This window comes from Nematolebias whitei, chromosome 3 (genome assembly GCF_014905685.2).
Source record: "Nematolebias whitei isolate Nwh7 chromosome 3, NemWhi1, whole genome shotgun sequence".
NCBI lineage: Eukaryota > Metazoa > Chordata > Actinopteri > Cyprinodontiformes > Rivulidae > Nematolebias > Nematolebias whitei.
Genome location: NC_056500.1, coordinates 26,166,310 through 26,187,621, shown reverse-complemented (window position 1 = coordinate 26,187,621; position 21,312 = coordinate 26,166,310). Strand labels below are relative to the sequence as shown.

Here is a 21,312-nt window from a genome sequence, read left to right as displayed (position 1 = left end):
TATATATATATATATATATATATATATATATATATATATATATATATTATACTAATATTTGATGCACAGAAGCTGAGTGGAATCTAGCAAGTTTTAAAAATAATAATAATAATAATAATAATAAAGATGTGAAAAATTGCAACAAAAAATCATAAATAATGTAGTTGTTATATATTGTATCTTTGCAAACAGAGATGTTGGTATTTTCTGTTTATTTATTTCCATAGTAAACTATTTTTCTTGTTTTAAATCATAAAACGTGTGGTTTTTTTTTAAACCTTTTTAACCTGTGCAGAATTGTTAAATGAAAAGAGACCTTCAAACTCATATGACAAATTAAATGGTATAAAGAATTATAAATTTAAATTAGGAACATTAAAAAAAACAAAACAACAAGAGTTATGAATGCGTGTTTGACATCATTAATGCACTAATCCAAGCATCAGAAGCAGCAATATACACTCACTGGCTGCTTGTTTGGGTCCACCCTGCAAGTACTGAGTTAGACAGTAATGGGTTGGACTTTTCGATTCAACAGTATGATGGAAACATTCCTAAGAGGTTCTGGTCAATACAGACATGCTAGCATCACACAATTGCTGCAGATGTTCCAGCTGAACATTCTGGATGATGATTTCCCTTCCACCACATCCCAAATGTTCTGGATTGGATTTAGACCTGGTGACTGTGAATATCATTGGAATCTGATTAATCGGATCCATCAGAGCACAGAATGATATTATAATGCTTTAATGTGCAAATTTGGTGAGATGTAGCCTAAGTTTACTGTTCTTGGCGTACAGGAGTGACACCTGGTGGGGTCCTGCTGTCAGAGGTTTTAAAGCTACCATTCCTTTCTGTCATTTCCAACCAATTTGACCTCTGACAATGACAAGCATTTTTATCCACATAAATACCAAAAACTGGATATTTTCTCTCTTTCAGACCATTCTATTTAACCTTAGAGATGGTTTTGTGTAAAACTTGCAGTAGATGAGCAGTTTCTGAAATCCTGATCTGCCCTTCTGACACCAACAACCATACCACATTCAAAGTCATTTAAATCCCCTTTTTCCTTGTTTAAAGTTCAAACTGTTATCTTCACTACATTTACAGGCCTAAAGGCAGTGAGTTGCTGCCATGTGATCGGCTAATTAATTATTTGTGTCTAACAAGTGGCCCTGATAAAGTGTCTGGTAAGTATATTATTAAAATGTTGGATATAAATATCCTTTCAGTATCTACTTACTTAAAAAGAGTCACACATGAAGACAGGAGAAGATCTTTTAACCCAGTTTACTTGCAAGGCCAGAGTTCACCAGTGTTATACAGATGTTACATTGAAGCAAAGATCTGCAACCGGACAGTGTGCCAGAAAGTGTTTTTATAATGCATATCAGCATGATGACCTCAGCCTCTTAGACTCAGAGGCGTCAGGTGCCTGCAGGCTCTTCTCTGAGAGGAAAACAACTCTCTGACCTCACACACATGGTTCAACATTAATTTAACATCAGCAGTGATAAACATCCATAAACCTTTACCTAAATTCCCTTGACATGAAAAACAGAAGGTCATTTTATCTTTACCTAAATGCAATGAGTTAAAGAGCAGTGGAAATATTTCATCTTTAAGATTGAGAAGGGTTGAGGTTCATTATTGCTTGATGCCAAAAGCAAAAGGGTGATCATGTTGTCATGAAGCACTGGACAAAGGTTAATGAAACTCCGATAAAATATTATTGGATGTGCATCTACAACTCACCAACCTTTGGAATCAACACAGTTTAAGATGTCTGCTACATCTTATAAGCTTGAGCCAGTGCAAAAATGCTTAGATGGCAGTCAGATTTTCATATATTGAGTCTTAAGGAGGTTTGCTCTGCTGTGATGCAGCCATGTTTTGATTGCTGCTTGTGGACAGCGTTGTTGGAACAACATTCATTGTGAAGAGGGTCTAAGTTAAGTTACAGGTCTAAGTTAACTTCGTTGTAGACATTTTGGATTAAGTGACATCTTGTTCTACTTGTGGATCAGTAGGGAAACTGCTGATCTGCTAGGCCTTTGGTGCATGTCTATAGATAGATGAGCAAGATTTGTCATTCAGTCAGCGCTCACATAATTATACAGAAACATTAAGGCTGCACACTGACATTACTGACGGAATAACAAGCACCGCCGTGAACACTTAGATCCATTTCACAGGTGCTTCACACTTAACCAACAGCTAATTAGGTGTGCAACACAGTTTTGTGAACAAAGCCATTGCTTTGAACACATCTCCTGAGACTAAAGTCTTTAGGTGTGTTAACAGTCAACATGGTAATGAAGGGATGATGCTGGTGCTAGGATCTGTGGTTTTTGGGTATTTTTGGTAGTTATTTTTGGTCATTAAGTTTTGTTTTCTGTACCGGTGCTTGTCATAATATTAGAATATCTTGAAAAAGTTGATTTATTTCAGTAATTCCATTCAAAAAGTGAAACTTGTATATTATATTCATTCATTACACACAGACTGATATCCTGATGCATGCTCAATAATCCAGGTAGAATTGATGAAGATGAAGATGTTCACATCCTGGACAGAGAGGAACGATGGTTTGAGAGAGGAGTAAAGGAGGCCATCTTTGTGAAAATAAATCGTCCATCATTAAACAGGGGTGGAGGCCTCCGGGTTCAACTGTCCCCCTCTTACAATGCTGTGATTGATAGTATCACTCAGCCCTCTGTGAATAGTAAACAACCATCAGTGTGCTAATGATCCATTGTTAGGCTGATGGTCCTTCTTGAGCATGTGATCAGCTGGTTTTGGTTGTCAGCAGCAAACTGATTCATCCACTCTGAGAAGGTGCTATTTAAGAGACTGAGCTGAAAACAGCACCTCAGACTGAGGAAGTCTCTTGGATGAGAGACGAAACGTTTCTATATTTTTTGCTTTGTTTTGTTTTTTGTTTTTTGAATGTCCAGAGGACCAGATTGAACTTTTTTGGACAGACTGATATATTTCCAACGTTTTTTTATTTTAATGTTGATGATTATAACTGACAACTTATGAAACCCCCAAATTCAGTATCTCAAAAAATTTGAATATTACTTAAGACCAATAAAAATAAAAAATAAAGACTTTTAAAAATGTTGGCCAACTGAAAGTATGAACATGAAAAGTATGAGCATGTACAACACTCAATACTTAGGTGGGACTCCTTTTTCCTGGGTTACTGCAGCAATGCGGTGTGGCATGGAGTCGATCAGTCTGTGGCACTGCTCAGGTGTTATGAGAGCCCAGGTTGCTCCAATAGTGGCCTTCAGCGCTTCTGAATTGTTGGGTCTGGCGTATCACATCTTCCTCTTCACAATACCCCATAGATTTCCTATGGGGTTTAGGTCAGGCAAGCTTGCTGGCCAATTAAGAACATGGATACCATGGTCCTTAAACCAGGTACTGGTAACTTTGGCACTGTGTGCAGGTGCCAAATCCTGTTGGAAAATTAAATCTGCATATCCATAAAGTTGGTCATTATCAGGAAGCATGAAGTTCTCTAAAACTTCCTGGTAGATGGCTGCGTTGACGTTGGACCCCAGAAAACACAGTGGACAAACACCAACGGATGACATTGCCCCCCAAACCATCGATGACTGTGGAAACTTGACACTGGACCTCAAGCAGGGTGGATTCTGTGCCTCTCCTCTCTTCCTTCAGCCTCTGGGATCTTGATTTCCAAAGGAAATGCAAAATTTAGTTTTATCAGAGAACACAACATTGAACCACTCAGCAGTAGTCCAGTCCTTTTTGTCTTTAGCCCAGGTGAGACAATTCTAATGATGTATCTTGTTCAAGAGTGGCTTAACTTGAGGAATGTGACAGCTGAAACCCATGTCTTGCACACGTCTGTGCATGGTGGTTCTTGAAGCACTGGCTTCAGTTACAGTCCACTCTTTGTGAATCTCCCTCACATTTTGGAATGGGTTTTGTTTTACAATCCTCTCCAGGGTGCAGTTATCCTTATTGCTTGCACATTTTTTTTTCTACCACACCGTTTCCTTCCCTTCACCTCCCTGTTAATGTGCTTGGACACATAGCTCTGTGAACAGCCAGCCTCTTTAGCAATGACCTTTTATGTCTTGCTCTTCTTGTGCAAGGTGTCAATAATCGTCATTTGGACAGCTGTCAAGTCAGCAGTCTTCCCCATGATTGTGTAGCCTACAGAACTAGACTGAGAGACCATTTAAAGGCATTTTCAAGAGTTTTGAGTTAATTAGCTGATTAGAGTGTGGCACCAGATGTCTTCAATATTGAACCTTTTCGCAATATTCTACTTCTCTGAGATACTGAATTTGGGGTTTTCATTAGTTGTCTGTTATAATCATCAACATTAAAAGAAATAAACATTTTCAATATATCAGTCTGTGTGTAATGGATAGATATAATCCATTCATCCATTTCAAGTCTCTTTCGTATTTCAGTCCCTGAGGCTCAATGGGATTAACCTGTATAAATAAAGGTTGAATGAATGTTATACAAGTTTCACTTTTTGAATGGAATTACTGAAATAAATCAACTTTTTCATGATATTCTAATTTTATCACCAGCACATGTATGTTGTTCTGATGCTTAGTTCTATTACTGGTGTCATCAGTTTGGTCTTCATCAGTCTGTTCTCTACCCCTCTGCTCATGCCCCGCCCACTCTCAACGTGTTATCACTCAGACATTTGCAATTTAGTTTTTCAGTTTGGTGCAGTTTATTCCAGGTGCACTCCTGCATCCACGCATTCCTATGAGCCAGTCTCAGTTTTCAGTCTTGTTGGTGACTCTTCATAACCCTGCCTCAAGTCTGTAAGTTCATTTTAATGCCACATCATCTGTTGTTTTCCATTAGTAATCAAGTTAGTTTGTTTCCTTCCTCCTTGCATAGAGTCCGAAAACCTCCTGTACTGTGATAGCTGGAATGAAAACAACTTCAGTGTGGATGGATAGTCCACCACTCATTTAGTTGGTGTAAGAGGACCTGATGAATACAGGTCTGCTTCCATTACATTCAATATTTTTTATTTCATCTTATTTTTATCACCTCTCTGTCTATGCTTGTTTGACTGTTAGTAAGTTACCTCAAGAAACACTAAGTCTTTTTTATTTTAATTATTTTTTTTTTTTTTTCAAAAATCAGTTAATATGTTACAGTAGTAGCTGAGACTAACTTATTTCCAATATATTTTTTGAGCACTAACTCATTGAGCACAATTTTATTACGATTTTGTCATTAACTCTTCAACCCTGTTAGCAAAAGATTTCATAAGCAACTAAATAGATTTTAAGGAAACTTTCAGAAAGTGTAAGTACATCTACAGCTAAGAAATTCTTGGATTACTTTACATCATGCATTATTTTTGCTAAATTATTTTAGTTTAAAACTCTGGGATGAAACTTGGTGGGCAGTAAGTATTAATTTGAGGAATGCTAAACCTTTTAGCTTTTTAGTCCCTCAAAACTTTTGTGGTTCGACATTCGCAGATTAACTCACGGGTTTTCAATGCAAGTTTATACACGACACACGATTGTCAACTTTAACATTATGTGATTGGGATGGTACGGATTAAAAAAATTATCAAGTGCGGACGGGAGTGGGAACCAACCAATGGGACAAAAAATACTTTAGACAGGCGCTGGCATTTTTTAGTTTTCTTTCAATAAGGCTATACTGTAACGCAAGTCAAAAGAACTACATGGCCCAGAAGCCAACAGTGCTTCTGGCCACTGCTTTCTGCCAAAATTCAAAGAACAGAAATCGAGGACGCAAACACTAGCGGAGAAACCGATGTGGTAAAAATAGTTTTGCAATGCAAAGTCAGAAGTAACTGAAGCCGGGTTAATGGAGCACACAAGACTTCAAATAAAAGGGGGTTCTTTATTAAAAAAAAAAAAAAGTTTTGCTGTGCTAAAAAAAAATTAACAAAAAAGTTCAAAATATGGAGCAAAAATAGTCTCTTACAATGTAAATTGTTCATATAATACTAATATAAAGCTCCCAAGCAGCAACGGCTTCAACAAAATGGCGCGTTAACAGCACGCAGTTTCACAAACAAAATGGCACATTAACATCATGCAGCTTCACAGAAAACTAAAATAAAAGTATACTCTAAAAGGCAGTGGCACTTCTAAAAGTGGACAAACAACAACAAAAAAACATGATGTCAGCAACATCACTTTGGCATCATACATGGAAAATAATACAGTTCAGACATTAGTTACTGAAAATCTGGATTCTTCACTCATGAGGCCATAAAGTTGTCTACTCCAACCAGTCTCACGCAAAAATGTCCTTCTCTTTCGTTTTCTCGGTTAGAATGCCCGAATACAACAAGAGATTTTCTTTTTTCTGCTTCCTGTACTTTGAGACTTTTCTGTTACAACAGCACCACCCACTGACAAAAACAAGAACTACAACAAATAGGTGAATATGAAGCAAAACGGGGTTTATAAAACGTATTTTACAGGTACCCATTTTTCACCTGGTTACATAATGATCTATTTATTAACCTCACAGAACTGGCAGAAAAGTCGCAAATAATCCTGAAGCTGAACTTATCCTTCAAGTTATAGAATCTTCACTGGTGAGTAGCCATATATAATTTTACGGTACTGTACAGTACATATACATATGTTGTTAAAATTACGTAGGTTTAAGAGTTTAGAACATTAACAACAGAACAAAGTTTAGAACAGTGTTAAGAACATTGCAAGTGTGTGTAAAGGGTTTATAAAGCCTTAAAATATATATAAATACTAAAATTAATATAATGTTCCTACTTTGTGGTATTTCACATATTGTCATAGTTTCTTGAACATAACCGCCGCGATAATCGAGGGACTACTGTACAGTATTTCTATAAAAACAGAACTGATTTTTCCACTTTGTGTTGTCCACCAGAGGATGGTAACATTTTATCTGGGAACCCGTCCTCCTGATTGGACTCAGAGGAACGTGTTGAGTGTTGACTTGAACAAAGTAAAAACTGTTCTGACCTTGTGACAAGTCTTTGAAAACAAATGGCGACCCATTGTTTCTCCACATATTGACTTGTTTACCCTTCAGTAGTGTGTAAAAGATCTTCTGCCTTGGTTCTCCTTGACTTCACTTCTGCAGTCAATTACACAACAACTCTACCATTTCATTAGTGGTTCTTACATTTTTCAACTTGAATGCATTGGTGCCACTGTTAAATATTTTCTATCAAGGAGTGTGACTGCATATACTGTCGTATGTTGTAATTTGTTTAACCGTTTATTTTGAACTAAATTTTTGACTTGGAAGCCACACCCATCTAAGGCATTTAAAAACCTTTGGTCTGTTTTGAATGTTTAAACTGCTTACCACTGGGGACTATACCAATAAGTATTTTAATCATCCACCATGAAAGGGACAAGTATGTTGCACATGTCCATATGTTTGGTTTGTCTGTTTGCTATAAAAATATCTTATGACCTATTGGACAGGTTTTAATGAAACTCTCAGGAAGAAATCAGTGATCAACCTGTGCAGTTAAACCAGATCAGGATGGCTGCCAGAGCTAATCAAACTGAGCAAACACACAAAAAAGATAATGTTTATTTCAGTATAACAGATGGTCTAAATATGGTTTGGTAGTAGTTGAGACTCATCTTCAACACATGCTCTGAGAGCTAACACACACAACTGCTAAATTGTGCACATGGTTGTCTATAGCAAAAAAAATAAAAATAATAATAATCACAATGATTGCCAAACTCTAATGAGATTTTAATCTAAGTTTTGCCCCTCTGCCGTAAAGCTCAGACTGGTGAAGAACTCATGTAACAGTTGATGTATGCTCAGTCTCTCCATCTCACCTGCTGAAGCTTGTACCTCCTTCAGAGTGGTCACGGGTGCCTTGGTGGACTGTCGCTGTTCTATTTCTTCACGGTCTCTCATTTTGTGAGGACAGCCTACTTTTGGTAGATTTACACTTTTTCCACATTCCTTCTGTTTCTTGATGATGTTTACACCATAGAAAATAGGATGTTTAGAACTTTGGAAATCCTTTTGTCTCTATCCCGACTTGGATTTTATTTTTTCTCTGAGTTAAATCAGGACAGTTACTTTAAAGGGATGAATATTTATGCAGGTTTTTTTTTTAAATTTACATAACTTTTTTTTAAAAAAATCTCAGGGTATTAGTGGCACATAGGTTAGAAAAGCAAGCCTGTGATTGGAAGGTCACTGGTTCAACTTACCGGACTATCAAAAAGTGGGTGGGAAACGAAAAGCACCCACACCTGCCTCCACGCTCATTTGCCCCACCCTGGGCCCTTGAGCAAGGCCCTTACTCACCATCTGCTGTCCGAGGGCCCTAAATCTCTGCTCCACACAGAGGGCTGTGGTAGCTCGGTGGTCACGTCAGGAAGGACATCCAGCATAAAAACAATTGCCAAGTCTTCATGTGAGTTAGTTCACTGTGGCGACACCTGAAGGAGGGAGCAGATGAAATATTTATTTTTAAAACATTATTTAACTAATTATTTATTTGGTATTACTCTGTATAAATAAAATTTATCTTTAACATTGATTAAGGTTTTGAGTGATTGCAGTTTTTAATTTTTATACAATTTACATCAACCATGAAAGATCTGACAAAAATAAAAGCATGAAACATCCAAGGGGTAAATGGGTAAACTGGATGGATGGACAGATTAGATAAAACATGTCAGCTATGTCCTGAAATTCTAACATCAAACAGCTTCCTCCTTCAAAGACCAGCCATAGTTTGGAGCTTCCATTTGTCCTAATCTATGCAGACGTAATACCAACATTTTAATTTCTAAACTGTTTAAGAAATATAAAGAAAAGCAAAATTTTAAACTCCGGTACATACCTTCATCAAGTTGCTTTTACTTCCTGTTTTAAAGACAAAATTCTGAGCTCAGCTACAATGGAAGCCTATGAGAGTTTGAATGTGTTCGCTTAGCACCATGAGAGGAGTGAAGAAATAAAAATAAAATGCACATTTTTAGATGTGAGAGACATATTTCACACTTGACTACTTGCTCTTGTCGAGTTCGGACGCTTTTTTCTCCCCTCACTCTCCGCTTTGCTTTGCTGCTCTGTCTGTCTGTAAATCTGCTCCTGAGCCTCTCTTGCATTTCTTCCGAACCATAATTATGGACTTGATTTTATCAGTTGGTCCCTCAACACAATTGATAACATTTCTTCGAAGAGAAGACAGGCTTTAGGCGAGCCGATTTGCCCTGTTGGCACGCACGCAGCTGGATATCTCATCAACTTGAAGACTTGATGATGTGTCTATCTCTGATGCCATTTGTGGATTTTATGGACACATATTTAATTGGATTTACAATAACTGGTTCCTGCTTTTTGGATTTGGCTGGTTGCTGGTTTTATCTACAATCAAGGAAGTCATCGGCAGCAATTTGGGAACCGATCACGCTGCTTGCCTTTATGATTGCTTGGTTCATGTCTCGAGTACACAGACTCAAATGCTTTGGGCAGAATGGATCAGCTCTTGGAGAATTTACTTAAGTCAAGTCAAGTCATATTTATTTATAGAGCACAATTTAAAACAGATAGACTGTTATCAAAGTGCTTACTTAGGCACATTCCATCGGTGTGGCCATGTTATTTGAACATTTTGGAATTGTTTGGACCAACACAGACTCAAGGTAGATGTCATTAAGTTCTACCTGTCCCCAAAACAACTGTGTATTTATCTGAATTTGGCTCCCCTGGCTGGCCTTGAAGGCCACCTTATCTGAATTTGCCTGTGATCGGACGCCCCCCAAGGAATTCCCAATTGATCAACAAAGAGGAAAACAGCTGAATAAACATCGTGTCATCATTTCAGGACTCTTGGATTCCCACAGGTGTTGTCCTTGGCATTCCCCGACATCCGTTGAGAATGTTTACAGATCTCACTGAAGAGAACTGGTTGATTATACCATCAGAACTCTTACAGTGTCCTTGAGAGCGTCCACGGACATTGCTCACTGCTCTCGTCATCTCCCCCCTCTGCGGAATGTCTATGTCACTATGTGCTTGTATGTGCGAGGTGTTTTTTAATATTAGAGATTTTCTTCTCAGCCAAGAAGAAAAAGTCTGATAGGAATTTTTCGCCTCCAATTCCTACATGTGTCCAGTTTCACTACTTTTTGTCTGTCTAAACAGATCTAACTTATAAATGAGTCTTCTAGACTCAGTGTAACTTATCTGTCTAAATAAAGGTTGAATGAATGAATGAATATTGGATAGGTGAAGACAAAAATAGCAATAGTCTGACAAACTGTTAAGAATGCAAAGGTTGTGAAAGTAAAATAATTTATTAATTTGGAAAGTTTAGATAGCTCAAGTCACCCCTCCCCCCTCATTAAAAGCTGTATTGGTACTTTGCAATGACTTATGATAAACGATTAATGATTTTTAGGGAGTTGTTCCACTCTGTTTCCAGTTTGAATGCTATCATTTGGGGCTTTCTGCTTCAGCCTGTATATAACACCCCCCCACCCCCAGCCTTTATAAGCACACAGTTTGACCCCAACCTGCCCCTGTTTTCCTTCCCACTCTCAATCCAAAGACTTCCAGCATTCTCCTGCCCCCCCCCACACACACAGCCAGTACTGATTTAGAGAGCTAGAAAGAGCATAGCCAAGGATGGCTAGATGAAATATTGATGAAAAGCTAAATGTGTGATTTGTAGCATGGCATCAAAGGCATCTGCCTCACTGGTGCAGTCAGGGAGAGGGAGCATGAAGGGAGCAGGGGGTGGTAGACACACAGATACAGGAGATATACAGTATGGATGCTTCCAAACATATGCAGATAATGACAGGAGGAGAATAAATTAGGCAAATGGCTGTCTGATAAGATTGGCTTGTGGTTTGGAATCTCCTTAATGGACTCAGAACAATGCTTCAAGCATAAAGTAGAAAAGTACTGATAGTTAATAGAGCTTGATCGGTCTATCATTCAAATAAAAAATACATCAAAAGCAGTTTTATTAAGGTCTTAATTGCTTGTGCCAGAATAAAAGTGAACACGTGTTGGCTTTACTCCATTGCACATGTAAAAATCAGAAAGTTTAGAGACCAAAAACTCTGAAGTCTGTTGATCACATCATTTTATTGGGATGATAAATTTCTTTGCACTTTTTATTATTCCCTGAGCCCGGGCTTTAGAATTTTAATGTGAATGTTATTTAAAGTCATATCAAAAGCTTCATCTCCACAGGTGGATTGATGGCCTCACAGGAATCCTAAATTGAACTTTTTGAGGTTTACATGACAGTGTTGCAGACTTCCCTTTCCTCCCAACCTCCGCACCTCCCCTCACACAAAGGCTTTACTTTCTCTCAGAACATTGGCAATTCTTCATACTTTTTCATTTTTCATAGAGAAAAAAAATCAACAAACAAAACTTCTATTGCTTACCTGGCATATAAATTTTACTCTTCAATCAACAAGTTGGTGACATGGAGCTAAAAATGGGAATATGATGCCAACAAAATATGCAACATCTTATGACAATGTAAAAAAAAAAACAAAGTTGTCTTATTATTAATGAAAGTTGTCTGAACATTTGTTTTACCTTTCAGGCTGAATTGTTTCATAACAGAAATGTGACTGATCAGAAATACCTGAGAACATTTGTTCTTCTTAGGAGAAAAGATCCAGAGAAACAAGTGAACTTGTTTTTTTTCCAAGTCTAATCGTACAGAGCAAGACCTGATTGGTTTGTCAGAGTCAGAGATATTTATTTGTCATTCTCATCTCATGTGGTACATGTGGTGTAACAGAATTATGAACGCAGGGTCCCAGTTTCATCCAACAATAAAATGTAAAAGAAAGAGTAACTAATAAGATCTAAGATATGAACTAAGAAAAACATCAGCTACATACACACTAAGCACTAATAGCATAAAAGCATTACGCTGAACAGCAGCACGAACATGAGTCTGTGTGAGCAGATGAGCACGCATGAAGGCAGCAACATTATGTGATTTTTCACAGATTATTCTGGTTAGAGATTCATGAGTCTAACAGCCTCAGGGTAGAAGCTGTTCCTCAGTCTAGTGGTTCTACACTTAATGCTCCTTAACCTCCTTCCTGAGGGGAGTGGGGCAAAACGTGTGTGCGCTGGGTGAGTTAGTTTATCGACATTTCCATTACAAATCTAATCAATTTCCTCCAATCATATCCTGAAAGATATTCTGAGTTTGGGTAAGGGGCTAAAAACACAACTATTAGTTGCTACAGTTGAAACCAGATGTTTACATACATTGAAAAAAAAAAAAAGACTGAAGGATTCCCAGCATGATTGTATATTTGCTAAATGCAAAACAAAAGGAGATATTTTTTTAGATCATATATTTTTACTACTTTCTACAAAGATACAAGTTTCCATCCATTTTCTCACTGTTTGGTATCATTGACTTTAAACTGGATGAGTTGGGTCAAACATTTAGGATTCCTCCAGGCTGTTCCTCCTGACAGAACTGGGGTAGGATGTCTTGCTCACACATCTTTGAAGCTCTGACTACACATTTTCCATAGAAATGAGATAGATGTTTTTGTGATGGCCTCTCCAATACTTTGTTGTCCTTGAGCCATTTTGTAACCAACTTGGCTGCATGCTGATGGACATTGTTTATATGAAGGACCGATTTGTGTCCAAGCTTTAGTTCCTGGCCGATGTTTTGAGATGTTGCTTCAATATTGCCACGTTTTTCCTTATAATGCCATCTTCTTGTGAAGTACAGCAGTTCCTCCTGCAGCAAAACACCACCTCAACCTGATACTGCCACCCTCGTATGTCACAGTTGGGAGGGTGTTCTCCGCTTCCCCCCCACCCCCTTTGCTCTATATGCAACAATGGTCAATATGGCTTATCAGATTAATTTTAGTTTCATCAAACTACCGGACACGTCTCCAAACATTAAAATATTTGCCCATTTGTTCATTTGCTAACTGCAATGGGACTTTTTAGGTTGTTTTTGGAGTAATGGTGTTGTTTTCTCTGAGTGTTCATTCAGTCCATGTTGTCCAAAACTCATTACACTGTAGATAATGGCTCTTTGAGCAGCTTCATTATCATCTTTACATATATGTTGCTGTTATTTTGTGGTTAATACTCACATTCATCTTAAAAAATGCAGAACTTGTCTCTTTATCGGCAGAACTTTCCCATGGTGTTTATACTTGTGCCCAGTTATTTCATTTGATGAACGTGACACCATCACACATTTGAAACTTGGACCTAAAAATAAACCAGAGTTGTGAAAGTCAATGATTCTCTTCATGATATCTTACCTGATTTATTTTGATATTTTCTATGGTATCACACAAAGCAGTGGCATGATGGAGTTGTGCCCTAAGATGTAATCACATGTGTGGCTCCATATAAATCAAATGTTGTCAGCTTTTTTAAAGACAAATTCTCTGAAGACAAAATTTCATGCCAGTGAAATCCCCCATTTATCTGATGAAATGAAGACAGCAGAGCTGGTGCTAAGTTACAGACTAAGCAACTAGAAAAGAAATACTGACATACCTCCTGTGATCATTGAAATGTGAACTTACTGTCAAACAATATTGAAGAACTCTATGTGCTGGTGAAACAATGACAGCACCTACAAGGAGTGTAAACTCTTGTTCTTTTCTCAAATATGTCTTATGACTAGCATTCCAAAGCGAACATGGAGCTACCCAACATTTACACAATCAGACGGGACAGATATAGAAAAGCCTGAGGGAAACAGAAAGGAGGTCTCACATTATGCCTAAACCCTAGGTCATGAAATCTTGGACGTGTGGATATGAAAAAACTCTATCTGTTTTAGGGACAAGAAACTTTTGGTCATAAGTCTGCGTCCCAAATATTTGCACAGCCATTTGGATATGCCGTTGTTGTCACTGTTTAAATCTCCACACACACCTTTGGAAGGCTCCACCTACAGGTGGAGAGTAACATCTATTCACACTGCCTTTACAAACTTACCAACACAGCAAACCTTGTGCTAATATCTGGGCAATTCAATCGTATTTCTGAAAAAGAAAAAAACAAGAACAAGAACAAAAATACTACATTACTTCTACCACAATGTAGACTGTCATAAGGGAAATAAAATTGTGGTGGTGGGGGATCGTTGACCTATATGCAAACATACAGTAACTGCCTACAGTAAAAACAAGCAGATCACATCTTTATTCTGCTTCAGCCTGTGTTACAATAAAATGTTACACTGCTTTGAACAACAAGCCATTCACATTAGTGTCAACTAAGAAGTTTGTGAGCTGAGTTGAACACCTGTAAAACAAAGTCTGTTTGTTCCCAAGGGAACAGATTAATCTTATTTTAAACAGTTTCAAACACAAAAACACATAAATCATGTTTGTTTGAGATGAGGTAAACTCTTTTTCTGTTTGAGCTGAGAAGAGGTGTTCTTTATGGGTAAACCATTATAAGACCATAAACTATTATCAGACTTCTATGTGAACAATCTGCGGCCCTGAAGGAACTCGCATGTGCAGAAGAACACGTGACAACACATGCAGAATGTTGTGTTTACGGAAGTAAATTTGGGTACTACATGAGATAGCATGTGTGTATGGTAAATGGACTGTACTTGTATAGCACCTTTTTATCTTATCAAGACACTCAAAGCTCTTTACACTACAATCTGTGCCCTCATTTACCCACTCATACAACACTCTAATACATATGTGTCAAACTCAAGGTCTGGGGGCCAAATGTGGCCCTCCTTAACATCTTATCTGCACCCCAAGTTGTTATTTTAAATGTAAAATACTTTTATCATTTATTTTTTTTTCAGTAATTTTGATTATGATGTCAAAAGTGCAACAGAGAATGTCAAATGAGATCAATCAAACTCTTGAGGAACGTGCAACCAAGAAAAGATGTTGGGTATCTAACTTAAGTTTATGTTAATTCTGAAACCGGCCCTTAGTTTGAAAAAGGTTTTAATTTTGTCCCCCTTTTTGTAAGTGAGGTTGACACCCCTGCTCTTCTATATCTTTACAAAGACTAATCAGTGCTTTAGATCACATTCATCACCAATGGGACACACATCAGAGGCAATGAGGGTTCAGTGTCTTGCCCAGGGACACTTCAGCATGTGACTGCTGATAGAATCAAACCCCCAACTCTCCCATTGGAGGGCGACTGCTCTAACCCCTCAGCCACAGCTGCCCCTTTGTGTATCAATTCTGAAGTTGCGCAATCAAAGTCAACTAAACATTTCTGCCATGTTTGTTTTGTCAATTGTTTAATTTTTTTTATCTTGTCACTTGTTCCTGCATATACACTTCTGGAATGGGAGCAAGAAGTAGAAACAAACAAGTAAAGATACCATACTAGCAACAAAACAATTCAACACTGGCTGGGGCCACTTTGAAAAACATTCAATATGCATTCTGTTTAGTATTACATAAGAAAAAGACCTGAGTCAGATAGAAAAAAAAAAAAAAAAACAGAAGAGATATTTATCTTACAAAATAAAATGTTGCATTTGGACCAAAAGTCAGATTGGCTGCAATGTGATCATAGCCTTGTTTCTTTAATGTGTTTGAAACCAGTCCTTGCTTGTCCCTTACAGACTTCAGACTTCTGATCATCAGCAGGTCTGCTTGTTTGCACAGTCATGCTAATTTGCACGGCTCATTAGTGAAATGAAAGGCTTGTATCTGTATTTGCAAATCAGCACCGTTTTTCAACCTGACAGGCAAAAATGGATCTAATCGTTGGTGCTGTTTCAGATTTGAGACTAACACAAATATGGTTCAGTTTTTCTGCCTTAGAGTGTTTAATTTAACACACGACAGTAAAATTACAGCCTTAGAGCTCTTTACTTCTTCAACACTAAGTATCAAAAAGATGGTGCAGATATTTGTAAATTAAACAGATTCAACACCATTTGCTGGCATCAAATTTAAATATATATTGTTTTAATATTATTGATTTCAAATCAACTTTCTTAGGAAACGGCATTCACTGTTCAAATTGATATCACCTGCAGGAAATGGGCAATACTTTCTTTTTTTTGCCACTGTGTGTATGCACTTTAGTGGTTTATCTCATGTACCATTGGACATATTTTAATGAAATGCTCAGAAGTATTCATTGGGTAAACATCTACTAATGCTAGTAACTTGGATTCAAGATGGCCACCCCATCCAACTTTTCATTCAACCTTTATTTATACAGGTTAATCCCATTGAGCCTCAGGGACTCATTTAAAGAGAGACCTGAATTTTAACAGAATGATGACAACAGTAGACAACAAAAGACAATCATATAGGATGCGTACAAATTATTATTATTTTCAACTAACCTTAGAAAGCACAAAATTGTCTCTAACTCGACCAGATTCACAGATGAGCTCATATTTCATGTGAAGGTAGCTGAGTCCAGGCACTAGTATACAAAATTGACAGAATCGGTGTACAAAATATCTTTTTTTTTTCCACAATTGATCATTTATTGAATTACATTAATTCAAAACTATCACAGATTTTTCTTTTTTATAACAAATGATATGTACTATTTATTTTTCTTATTCATCAAATATTAGATTTATTGCTTTTATTAAACGCAAAACAAACTTGAATGATAAGTAGTGTTATGTCGTTTGTGTTTATCTTGCATGTTGTATTTAATTAGTTGTTCCTAACATATGCTTGACATCATGCTGGTTCCCTCTGATAACGGAGGGGAATAACAGACAATAGAAAAAGAAACATTTGAAATTACAGCTGCCTAAATAAATGTAAGCCGTTCTGATTTTTTCTATCCGAGGGCAAAGACCAAGATGTGAGCAGACAACACACAGAACGAGTGGGTACACACCTCTGCTTCTAAATTTAGAAATAGGTAAAGAACAACAACAACAAAAAAAAAAAAAACATTCTTGTCAGTATCAGTACATAAAATGCAGACTACTCTGCTTTCCTTTTCTTTACTTTCACTCTTTCCTCCTATTCCTCCACCCTTCACTAACTTCTTTTATCCCAGCCAAATGCTAATGCAGCCTGAAGGCTCTTTGAAATTGAAATGATGTGAAAATAGAATTGCAGTGGCAAATGAGCTGTGTTTGCTGGTACCATTGGGGCCAAATGAGCCTTTTGAACAGGCCTCTCCCACTGCGAGAAGGCCTTGTTCTGGGCCATGGTCTCTCTGGCCCCCCTCCCTCCCCCACCCCAGAGCTCCCTGCACAGCAGAGATCAAGCTGACACTGATTGGAATAGAGTTTTGCTTCACACATCCATCCATCCATCCATTATCTTTACCTGCTTCTTCCTTTCCGGGTCACGGGGGTCACTGTTGCCCATGTCCAGCCATCACTGTGCGAGAGGTGGGGGACACCCCGGATGTGTCTCCAGTCCATCACAGGGACAATTAGAAACAAACACCCATTCACTCTCTCACTCACACCTAGATGATGACCTCGGTTGGAGCAACAACACCACCATCCTGATCAAGAAAGCTCATCAGAGACTCTACTTCCTTAGGCGGCTGAGGCGAGCTGGTCTGGGAAGCTCAGTCCTCACCTCCTTCTACAGGTGTGCAGTGGAGAGCATCCTGTGTTCCAGCATCAACATGTGGCCTGGAGGCTGCACAGCTGCAGAAAGAAAAGCTTTGCAGAAAGTGGTGAAGGCTGCACAGAAGACTCTTGGAGTCAGTTTCCCCATAATTTCGCTCCTGCGTACATAATTTCGCTCCACCACATGTACCACATGAGGTGCGAATGACAATAAAGAAACTCTGACTCTGACTCTGACTCTGATTATCACAGAGACCTACCTCCAGATGCAGGATAAGGGCCACCTGCATCATGAAGGACCCCACACATCCAGCACACACACATTTTGCCTCGCTCCACTCAGGCAGGAGGATGAGGAGTATTAATTGCACAACCACCAGGCTGAGGAACAGCTTCTACCCTGAGGATACTAGACTCATGAATCTCTCATCAGAAAAAATCACTGTGAAAACATCTGTAAAAAATCGCTGTAATGCCACTTGGTTGTTCATGGGTGCTGCTGACTATCCATGATGCTGATCTCATGCTGCTGATTATTTTGTGTTGCTATGTTCATTGGTCCTCATCTCACACAGACTCATGTTCGTGCTGTTGTTGTTTTGGCGTGTTGTTTTTGTACCATTGGTGCTATGCGTGGGTTTTCTCCCGGTACTCCGGCTTCCTCCCACAGACCAAAAACATGCATGTTAGGCTGAATGGTAACTCTAAATTGTCCCTAGGTGTGAGTGAGAGAGTGAATGATTGTTTGTCTCATTTGTCTCTATGTGTCCCTGTGATGGACTTGCGACCCATCCAGGGTGTACCCCGCCCCTCGCACAATGATTGCTGGACATGGGCGCCGGTGACCCCCGTGACCCAAAATGGAAGAAGCGGGTAAAGATAATGGATGGATGGATGGTGCTTAGTGTATTCGTATTCTGTGTATTCTTAGTTTAGTGAATGTAGCATATTCTTAGTTCATGACTCGGATCTTACTAATGTTTTTCTTTACAATTTGTATTTTTTTGGGATGTAACTGGGACCCTTCGTACATAGTTTTGTCCCACGTCATGTACCAAGTGTGGTGTGTTTGACAAATAAATCTCTCTGAATCTCTGAAACTCTAATCTACAAGAGAAGGACCAATTGAAACTCAGCACCTTTGAAAGAAATGGAGAGAGCAGTCACTGATGTTAAGGATGGGACGTCCATCAGATCTGTGGCAAGGGACAGTAACATGACGGATCAACACCACAAAGGTTCGTTAAGAAGAGCAAGGTTAAAACAATGAAAACAGTCCGGTACTGTGGAACTGCAGAAGCTGAGGGCTTTTGGAGACAAGATGGAGATGGAGCTGGCTAACCACATCAAAAAATTGGCAGACCAATTCTATGGCCTTATTCCAAAGAAATGCTGAGAGGTGGCGTTTGCACAGCTAAACAACATTCCTGTCCGTAACAACTGGAAAAATAATGGCCAGGTAGATACAATGCATAAGACATAAGACAGACGGCAGAAGCTCAAAGTCAGAGTGTATCTAAACATAATTAATTCCAATCTTTTAGGGTGAGATTGCCTGAATAGTTTTCTAAAAATTAAACTTTACTAAGTTTATTGTGTTATTTCAGGTGATCTCCATTGAAATGAATTTGTCTAAAAAAATGTTTTATGCCTATTTCAAAACTGGAAAAGAAGAATGAACAATTTACCCTTCCGTGGTTCAATTTGTCCTTGAGTTGGATTAATTTACCTTAACCTGGGGGCAAATTGAACAACTGGAGCATTTTTTTGTCACATCATATTTCTAGAGCTGTTTGTTATAGATTGTTTTTTCATAACCTATTTTTTAGACAACACCCCCAATAAAGGGGTGTGTTTTCATTGTACTCCTGTGTCATTTCTTCTCACCTGTACAACACCCCCCCCCCAAAAAAAAAACAAAAAAAACAACAAAAAAACAAAAACAAACAAAAGGCTTATCTTACCACACTTGCCCCTCTAATGATTTTAGGGTCAGTCCAAGTCAAGAAGGCCACTGCAGCCAAATGACATTAAACACAAAAATAATGATGACTCTGTCAAATGTAGACACATTGAGCTAGTTTTGGTTTTGTAGATACTTACAGTTATCATCAATACATAATTAGGCCTGTTGCAATAAACAATAAATCAATTAATCGCATGATAAATGAAAATGATCAACCTCGTTTTCATTTATCGGCTTTATCATTTCTTCATGTCTCTCTTTCTACTGAAGACACTGGATGACAAAAAGCTCAACTCCGGTGTTCTTCACTGACCCCTCCCTTTCTCTTTTCTCTTTAAAATCCCTTTTAACCGTCCAAAATCACGTCTTGTCGAAGCTCCAAAATTCACGGTTGAAACCCGTGCCTTTGTGTAAAAAGTTCTTTTTCTCTGCAAAAAGAAGCCGAGAACTTGTTTACTGTTTTTTTTATTTTATTATTAATTAAAAGCTTTGTGTGAAAGATGCTATACTAAAGAACTCCAATCACACCGAGTGTCTGCCATTTTGAGAACCGAAGAGAGACAGCCCATGTCACGTCAAGAGGCCTCCCTCCTATTTTTCTTAAAGAGACATGCTGCTCACTCCCTCACTATCCATCCTTCGGTTCAAACAGTTTTATACTGCCGTCCTTTGGTCAAAAAAGGTACTACACACAAAATAAAATTAACCAACATTTCTTCTTAAATTTGAAATAATGACTAATTATTGTCAAATTTCAAACAATATTATTGTTTATCGCAATAATTTCTGAGACAATTAATCGCCCCGCAAAATTTGTTATCGTGACAGGCCTATGCATAATGTGAAGGCAACAGAATCTCACATCAGTCTTAGTCTAAAACTGTGACATGAACGGCAGCAAGCATGCCCACGCCTTCAGTGAAGGCTAAGCCTTTACTTTTATTATTGCTTTTTGGTTTCTAGCATTGACTTCCTGTTCTATAGACCAACATATTTACCCTCCTACAGCTCTGAGTGTGTGTCTTAAAGTCCAACAGGTTTGAGTGTAAACAAAACAATGTACTGGTTTATAAAGATGACTGCTTGCTCGTATGGCTACATGGAGCAGTTTTTACAAACTGGTCAATACACCAGGGCTGAGAAAATGTTTTACTCACATGAAGAAGATGCTCAGAGGTGAAGTAAACAAGAGATTGACAAAGAGAATAAATAAATAAAAGAAAATGGACATGGCAGTGCACACTCACATGTGGTTCAGGCCTGTGGGCACCAACTCATCCAGAACCAAGACTTGGCTCCGGGTCCTCAGGTCCTGCCTGATGAATTTGGACTGGGTCAGTGCCATTCTACTCTAGTTCCTTGTTGATCAATACTCCTCTCCTGTGTGCTCTGAATACCAAACATTAACCTGCCAGAGCCTGTATATGAGTTGATAACCATTTAATCAAAGTGTCAAACGGCAGCACATCCAGGAGTCTCTGAAGAGAAGGAAAACACATGCTGCTGACTGTAATTTCACTGGAATATTTCTAAAATGGGATTATTTGGTAACATTGGTGCTGCTGAAAATAATACCCAGCCCAACTGCCTGCTAGAGAACTCATTTTAGCAGAAACACAACAGCAACAGATACAGTCTTCCGATTTTAAACACATGGTAATTCATGGTGGATTCACAGCTCCAGTTTTCTGTATTTCATGAGTTACAGATTAACTCGAACCCACTTGCATGTACATTAAAAGTGAATGCCTTCTGGTAGCTACTAAAT

General features: G+C 38.3%; 1 protein-coding gene across 7 annotated transcripts in view; it reads left to right on the top strand.

Moving 5' to 3' along the window:
• Positions 1 to 21,312, top strand: part of nlgn1 (neuroligin 1) — a 516,786-nt gene that overhangs the window by 102,415 nt on the left and 393,059 nt on the right. The window contains exon 2 of one of the 7 annotated variants that reach the window (XM_037698159.1): positions 12,044 to 12,069. The exons of the other annotated variants lie outside the window; for them this stretch is intronic. Coding sequence (XP_037554087.1) covers positions 12,044 to 12,069 — 26 coding nt within the window. The remainder of the gene's footprint in view (positions 1 to 12,043; positions 12,070 to 21,312) is intronic. 7 annotated transcript variants of the gene reach the window in all.